General features: G+C 37.8%; 1 protein-coding gene across 8 annotated transcripts in view; it reads left to right on the plus strand.

Moving 5' to 3' along the window:
- Nucleotides 1-6,050, plus strand: part of TET1 (tet methylcytosine dioxygenase 1) — a 147,265-nt gene extending 141,215 nt beyond the window's left edge. For all 8 annotated transcript variants that reach the window (XM_055274474.2, XM_055274476.2, XM_055274480.2 and 5 more), the window contains one exon: nt 2,373-6,050. In XM_055274474.2, the coding sequence (XP_055130449.1) occupies nt 2,373-3,379 (1,007 nt within the window). In that variant the 3' untranslated portion in view covers nt 3,380-6,050. The remainder of the gene's footprint in view (nt 1-2,372) is intronic.
- The last annotated feature ends 2,721 nt before the right edge of the window (nt 6,051-8,771 follow it).

The raw sequence follows: 8,771 nt of genomic DNA on the forward strand, positions 1-8,771 counted from the left end.
TTCTTAACTTCTATAACAAGTTGTTCCAGGCTTATCCATATAATTCTGCCCCATATTTAAAATCAGCTGTTTCTTTGATGAGCCTATAGAAGGAAAAAAAAATCATGAATTCATACTGACATTCAAAATTAACATTATAATGTATGCCTTAGCGTCTTTCATTTTTACATTTATGAGAAGTTGTTTGTTTTTATGATACGTGAGCAGAGTTGGCAGTGCAGGCATTTATATAATGCTGAAAGAAATGTAATACAGAGAAATACTGAGAAGAAATGTATATTCCCAGATATTTATAAGCATAATGTACAATACTTGGGCCATAATATCCTTTTCTTTTTTTTTTTTTTTTTTTTTGAGACGGAGTCTCGCTCTGTCGCCCAGGCTGGAGTGCAGTGTCACGATCTCAGCTCACTGCAAGCTCCGCCTCTTGGGTTCACGCCATTCTCCTGCCTCAGCCTCTCTGAGTAGCTGGGACTACAGGCGCCTGCCACCACGCCCGGCTAATTTTTTGTATTTTTAGTAGAGACGGGGTTTCACCGTGGTCTCGATTTCCTGACCTCGTGATCCACCCGCCTCGGCCTCCCAAAGTGCTGGGATTACAAGCATGAGCCACCGCGCCCGGCCAATAATATCCTTTTCTTTTGTAATTCTACCCCTTGGTCATTTAGTCTTTCCTTCCCATCATTTACCTTCTGTGGACAACTTAACCTCTATAATAATAGTGCCATTGATAACGGTAGATGTTTCCTGATGTACCATTTCTGGGTCTTATATATGTGTTATCTTTAGAAATGAGAACTCTCAAGGCTCCAGTTTGTAGCATCTGAGAGGAGAACTGCAGAGCTTCTGAAATTGATCATTGTTTATTATATTATCAATTTATTATATTTTTAATTATTTTAAAACATGGCTGCTTTACCTTTTCTTGGTCCTAAGATTTGCTGGTTTTGCACTTCCAAATAGTTTTTTAGAAGTTCACAACAGGGGCTAGGTGTGGTGGCTCATGCCTATAATCCCATCACTTTGGGAGGCAGAGGTGGGTGGATCACGAGGTCAGGAGTTCAAGACCATCCTGGTCAACATGGTGAAACCCCGTCTCTACTAAAATACAAAAAATTAGCCAGGCGTGGTGGAGATTGAGACCATCCTGGCCAACATGGTGAAACCCCATCTCTACTAAAATACAAAAAATTAGCCAGGTGTGGCGGTGATGTGCGCTTGTAGTCCCAGCTACTCGGGAGGCTGAGGCAGGGGAATCGCTTGAACCTGGGAGGCAGAAATTGCAGTAAGCCAGGATCGCACCACTGCACTCCAGCCTGGGCGACAGAGCGAGACTCCATCTCAAAAAAAAAAAAAAAAGAACTTCATAACAGGGAGAATGTCCTCAAGGAAAATGTTCCCACTGGATGTGAGATTTGTGTGGATGTGTCAGAGCAAATAACCCACAGTTGACATCTTGAGAGTAATGATCTACTTCCTTAATGAGAAGGAAACTAAGCTGAAAACTCTTGCTTTTGAGGGTTACAAAGATTTATGTTCAACTACAATGTTTTGCTTGACTTGCCTCTGCCTAACCTTGGACTTTGCCAGTTAAGATGCTTTTGTTACCTAAAAATATTTATAAACTATTACTTGTTTTTACTTTTTAAAATATAGGGTCATACAATGCCTAAAACGTATCTAAATATCTCTTTGGATAGTTAAATATTGCTCTATGTCATTGTATTACAATACCTGCACAATATTACATTTAGTTGTACTATTTACTTCCTACCTAATTAGGTCAATTCTAATATTTTACTATTTCAAACAATGAACAGCCATCCTTTTGGCTAGATTTTTGCACTTATTTATGCCTCTTTCCCAAAGGAAGAGTTCTTTAAAGAAAATTATGGCTGGGCGCAGTGGCTCAAGGCTGTAATCCCAGCACTGTGGGAGGCCGAGGCGGGCGGATCACGAGGTCAGGAGGTCGAGACCATCCTGGCTAACACGGTGAAACCCTGTCTCTACTAAAAAATACAAAAAATTAGCCGGGCGTGGTGGCAGGCGCCTGTAGTCCCAGCTACTCAGGAGGCTGAGGCAGGAGAATGGCATGAGCCGAGATCGTGCCACTGCACTCCAGCCTGGGGGACAGAGCGAGACTCCGTCTCCAAAAAAAAAAAAAAAAAAATTATTAGATGAAAAAGTATACAAAACTACATAAAATTTTTAATTCGTGTTTGTGATTTGAAATGAACAGAACAAAACCAACCAACGCAACATCAGCGTTTTCTTATATAATTCTTTGTACTTGTCTTTGAAAATACTTTTTAAAAGACAACCCCTACCAAAAGTAATTCATATTTTTCTTCACATTTGGTGTCCTTGTTTAGGGAGTAAAACTGAGACCGTGCAACCCGAAGTAAAAAGTGAAACTGAACCCCATTTTATCTTAAAAAGTTCAGACAACACTAAAACTTATTCGCTGATGCCATCCGCTCCTCACCCAGTGAAAGAGGCATCTCCAGGCTTCTCCTGGTCCCCGAAGACTGCTTCAGCCACACCAGCTCCACTGAAGAATGACGCAACAGCCTCATGCGGGTTTTCAGAAAGAAGCAGCACTCCCCACTGTACGATGCCTTCGGGAAGACTCAGTGGTGCCAATGCAGCTGCTGCCGATGGCCCTGGCATTTCACAGCTTGGTGAAGTTGCTCCTCTCCCCACCCTGTCTGCTCCTGTGACGGAGCCCCTCGTTAATTCTGAGCCTCCCACTGGTGTGACTGAGCCGCTAACGTCTCATCAGCCAAACCACCAGCCCTCCTTCCTCACCTCTCCTCAAGACCTTGCCTCTTCTCCAATGGAAGAAGATGAGCAGCATTCTGAAGCAGATGAGCCTCCATCAGACGAACCCCTATCTGATGACCCCCTGTCACCTGCTGAGGAGAAATTGCCCCACATTGATGAGTATTGGTCAGACAGTGAGCACATCTTTTTGGATGCAAATATTGGTGGGGTGGCCATCGCACCTGCTCACGGCTCGGTTTTGATTGAGTGTGCCCGGCGAGAGCTGCACGCTACCACTCCTGTTGAGCACCCCAACCGTAATCATCCAACCCGCCTCTCCCTTGTCTTTTACCAGCACAAAAACCTGAATAAGCCCCAACACGGTTTTGAACTAAACAAGATTAAGTTTGAGGCTAAAGAAGCTAAGAATAAGAAAATGAAGGCCTCAGAGCAAAAAGACCAGGCAGCTAATGAAGGTCCAGAACAGTCCTCTGAAGTAAATGAATTGAACCAAATTCCTTCCCATAAAGCATTAACATTAACCCATGACAATGTTGTCACCGTGTCCCCTTATGCTCTCACACATGTTGCGGGGCCCTATAACCATTGGGTCTGAAGGCTTTTCTCCCCCTCTTAATGCCTTTGCTAGTGCAGTGTATTTTTTCAAGGTGCTGTTAAAAGAAAGTCATGTTGTCGTTTACTATCTTCATCTCACCCATTTCAAGTCTGAGGTAAAAAAATAATAATGATAACAAAACGGGGTGGGTATTCTTAACTGTGACTATATTTTGACAATTGGTAGAAGGTGCACATTTTAAGCAAAAATAAAAGTTTTATAGTTTTAAATACATAAAGAAATGTTTCAGTTAGGCATTAACCTTGATAGAATCACTCAGTTTGGTGCTTTAAATTAAGTCTGTTTACTATGAAACAAGAGTCATTTTTAGAGGATTTTAACAGGTTCATGTTCTATGATGTAAAATCAAGACACACAGTGTTAACTCTACACAGCTTCTGGTGCTTAACCACATCCACACAGTTAAAAATAAGCTGAATTATTATTTCATGGTGCCATTGTTCCAACATCTTCCAATCATTGCTAGAAAATTGGCATATTCCTTTGAAATAAGCTTATGAAATGTTTTCTCTCTTAAAATATTTCTCCTGTGTAAAATAAATCATTGTTGTTAGTAATGGTTGGAGGCTGTTCATAAATTGTAAATACATATTTTAAAAGCACTTTCTATTTTTTAAAGTAACTTGAAATAATATAGTATAAGAATCCTATTGTCTATTGTTTGTGCATATTTGCATACAAGAGAAATCATTTATCCTTGCTGTGTAGAGTTCCATCTTGTTAACTGCAGTATGTATTCTAATCACGTATATGGTTTGTGTTCTTTTACTGTGTCCTCTCACATTCAAGTATTAGCAACTTGCAGTATATAAAATAGTTAGATAATGAGAAGTTGTTAATTATCTCTAAAATTGGAATTAGGAAGCATATCACCAATATTGATTAACATTCTCTTTGGAACTAGGTAAGAGTGGTCTCTTCTTATTGAACAACCTCAATTTAGTTTCATCCCACCTTTCTCAGTATAATCCATGAGAGGTGTTTCCAAAAGGAGATGAGGGGACAGGATAGGTTTCAGAAGAGTCAAATGCTTCTAATGTCTCAAGGTGATAAAATACAAAAACTAAGTAGACAGATATTTGTACTGAAGTCTGATACAGAATTAGAAAAAAAAAAATTATTGTTGAAATATTTTGAAAACAAATTCCCTACTATCATCACATGCCTCCCCAACCCCAAGTCAAAAACAAGAGGAATGGTACTATAAACATGGCTTTGTCCATTAAGAGCTAATTCATTTGTTTATCTTAGCATACTAGATTTGGGAAAATGATAACTCATCTTTTCTGATAATTGCCTATGTTCTAGGTAACAGGAAAATAGGCTTTAAGTTTATTTTAGTCTTCCCATTTTCTTCCTATTATTTTATTGACTCATTTTATTGCAAAACAAAAAGGATTACCCAAACAACATGTTTCGAACAAGGAGAATTTTCAATGAAATACTTGATTCTGTTAAAATGCAGAGGTGCTATAACATTCAAAGTGTCAGATTCCTTGGGAGTATGGAAAACCTAATGGTGCTTCTCCCTTGGAAATGCCATAGGAAGCCCACAACCGCTAACACTTACAATTTTGGTGCAAAAGCAAACAGTTCCAGCAGGCTCTCTAAAGAAAAACTCATTGTAACTTATTAAAATAATATATGGTGCAAAGTATCTGTTTTGAGCTTTTGACTAACCCAAGTAAAGGAATATGAAGGGATTGTAAATAACAAAATGTCCAGTGATAGACCATCGTGTACAAGTAGATTTCTGCTTGTTGAATATGTAAAATAGGGTAATTCATTGACTTGTTTTAGTATTTTGTGTGCCTTAGATTTCCGTTTTAAGACATGTATATTTTTGTGAGCCTAAGGTTTCTTATATACATATAAGTATATAAATAAGTGATTGTTTATTGCTTCAGCTGCTTCAACAAGATATTTACTAGTATTAGACTATCAGGAATACACCCTTGTGAGATTATGTTTTAGATTTTAGGCCTTAGCTCCCACTAGAAATTATTTCTTCACCAGATTTAATGGATAAAGTTTTATGGCTCTTTATGCATCCACTCATCTACTCATTCTTCAAGTCTACACTTATTGAATGCCTGCAAAATCTAAGTATCACTTTTATTTTTCTTTGGATCACCACCTATGACATAGTAAACTTGAAGAATAAAAACTACCCTCAGAAATATTTTTAAAAGAAGTAGCAAATTATCTTCAGTATAATCCATGGTAACGTATGCAGTAATTCAAATTGATCTCTCTCAATAGGTTTCTTAACAATCTAAACTTGAAACATCAATGTTAATTTTTGGAACTATTGGGATTTGTGACGCTTGTTGCAGTTTACCAAAACAAATATTTGAAAATATCTAGTATCAACTGAAATGTTGCCATTCCATTGTTGTAGTTAACATCATGAATGGACTTCTTAAGCTGATTACCCCACTGTGGGAACCAAATTGGATTCCCACTTTGTTGGACTCTCTTTCCTGATTTTAACAATTTACCATCCCATTCTCTGCCCTGTGATTTTTTTAAAATCGTATTCAATGTTCTGCAGCATTGTGATTGTATGCTGGCTACACTGCTTTTAGAATGCTCTTTCTCATGAAGCAAGGAAATAAATTTGTTTGAAATGACATTTTCTCTCATAAAACTGGTCATCTAACATTATTTCTACCCCTCTATTATGTTTTACTGTAATGATCACTTTTTCTTATCCCTCTCTTATAACAGTTAAATTGGGTTTTAAATCTGCGTTTGTTCATAGTATGATCATTGAATTCACTGATACATGACCTCCTAATAGCCCACTCAGTTCATAATATGCTACAAACTTACCAACTTTAATGAGAGAATAATTCCTGCCTATTGCAGAATCCTATAAAATATCATGCTGCCCTTGATATTCCATTTCTTTTTTCTTCTTTTTTTTTTTTTTTGGTAGAGACAGAGTCTCACTATTTTGCCCGGGCTGGTCTCAAACTCTTGGCCCCAAGCGATCCTCCTGCTTCGGCCTCCTAAAGTGCGAGGATGACAGGCATGAGCCACTCCACCTGGCCTGAAATTCCATTTCTAATGGCTCTTGAGCCATTGTTGAAATTTCTTTTTTTTCTTGTGCTTGTCTGTCTCACCTACCTCTTGTTTCCAATTCATCTACAAAGTACCAAATAGACCAGGTCATAAACATAATTGAAATACATTCTTATTGGAAAGTGAGGCTATCTGAAAAGGCATAGCTGTAGGCAAATTATTGCAACATGTTTACATCTTAAATAACTTTACAACATCTTTGTTATTCAGTCTGCATGTTGATAAAGTAACTTCATTTATTAAATATAGAACTTCAACTAGATGAGATCCATAAGTAATTTACTTAAGACATAACCACAATACATATTTAATTGAATGCATACCCTTGTGTAAATAAGCTACTGATTTAATTCACATGACTAACCTACTTTCTAACATTATTACAGTGGACTTCTACTGATAACATTTCACAATAGCGTGTGTGAAAATAACCCTGAACCAGTTTTTAAAACAAAAATTATATTGACTTTTTATCTGGGACATACGACTTTATTGCATGAAACTTCCACTGACAGTGGGCACAGCATTTCCTTTGCATGTGCCAACTAAATCAGTAGCTGTATGCAACCTTTAACAGATTTTATAGCTATTACCTTCAATTTCACACCTTGATGCATGGAAATCTTTTTTATCTAGATTTAATACAACTGTGAGTTTTATAGAGATTTATGACAAGAGATTTTGAAATAAATTCATATAGTAGTGGCCTCTCATAGCAATGGAAGACACCTGAGAAATCACATAGCTCAATCACTGGGGCCCAGAGAGCAAACCTTAATGCTAGATTGTGATTAGAATTTAAACAGATGAAGGCCACTTTGTGTTGAGAATTGTAGGGAAACTTGATTTTCTTACCCAAAGAGTATTTTATCACTGGGAAATAAACAAGTATCAGATGCTTATACAGTATAGGCTTTCAATTCCCCTGGAACTAGTTAGTGTTAAGCATATACAAGAAGTTATAAAGGCATGGATGATTGAAATAACTAAGGAAAGTGTATTTCCACTGTATATACTACCTAGCCATGCTTACAGAGTTCATTCATGCCCTTTGCCTAGTTAGCCTCACAATTAAGTCCCAGCATAGTTTATTTTGATGTAGCTGTCTACATGTATTGGAATGCTATTTTATTGCACATAGCTTCTAAACTTGCCCATAAGTATATTGAACACCAGTTGTGTGGCACACTCAACCAAGTGAATGTAATCAATACATAATTGCTGAAGGAGTCTGGATTTATCCAAATCAAATTATGTTCCACGTTGAGCTACCTTTTAACAGCTTTAGAAAATGATGTCATCCATTGCTCTGGAATGCAATTCGGAAAGTCAGAATCAGTATGTCCTTCACCAGAAATTAAATTTGTGTGTTTTCATAGAATGTATTGAGATTTATTGAAATGTTCTTGCTTTTCCTATATGTATAAAATGGAAACTGAGTTCCTTTATTACTTCCTGAGATGGTAGAGCTGACTTTTATGCAGGATATCATCACTATTTTTGTCCGCATTGATAGCTACAAATTTTATTATTTTTTGCTACAAATTGTAATTCTCTACCTTTCAGTGTCTGGATGACTTTCTAATTCCCTATTTCTTCCGGGCTTCCAATCATATACCATTGTTTGCTTCAAAAGGGATATATTATACTCTCTCTAGTAATCCAAAGGTATTCCTAATTTTGCCACTCCTCATTTTTGCTTCTCTTTAAGGGCCTTATAGTATGTTCTAATTTCTCATTTGGTAGTATGCAACATTTAATATTTCTAGCTCTAAAATTCCATCATTAATTATTTCTTTTTTTCTTTTTTTTTCTTTTTTTGAGAGGGAGTCTTGCTCTGTCACCCAGGCTGGAGTGCAGTGGCGTGACCTCGGCTCACTGCAACCTCCGCCTCCCAAGTTCAAGCGATTCTCCTACCTCAGCCTCCCAAGTAGCTGGGAATACAGGTGCCCGCCAACATGCCTGGCTAATTTTTGTATTTTAGTAGAGACAGGATTTCACTATGTAGGTAAAGCTGGTCTCAAACTCCTGACCTCAAACGATCTGCCCGCCTCGGCCTCCCAAAGTGCTGGGATTACAGGTGTGAGCCACTGCGCCCCGCCAATCACTTCTTTATCAGCTGTACTTCTTTCCTACCTTTACTGTAATACTTATGATCTTGCCTGGGTCATAAGTTTTCTTCTAGTTTGTTCAGCTATAGATGTCCTTTATGTTGGAGCAAAACTAGGTCCAAGGTAGGAATGTCATTATTAGATGTAAAACATATTAGCTGATTTAACCCATT

Source organism: Symphalangus syndactylus, chromosome 4 (assembly GCF_028878055.3).
Source record: "Symphalangus syndactylus isolate Jambi chromosome 4, NHGRI_mSymSyn1-v2.1_pri, whole genome shotgun sequence".
In the NCBI taxonomy this organism is placed as follows: Eukaryota; Metazoa; Chordata; class Mammalia; order Primates; family Hylobatidae; genus Symphalangus; species Symphalangus syndactylus.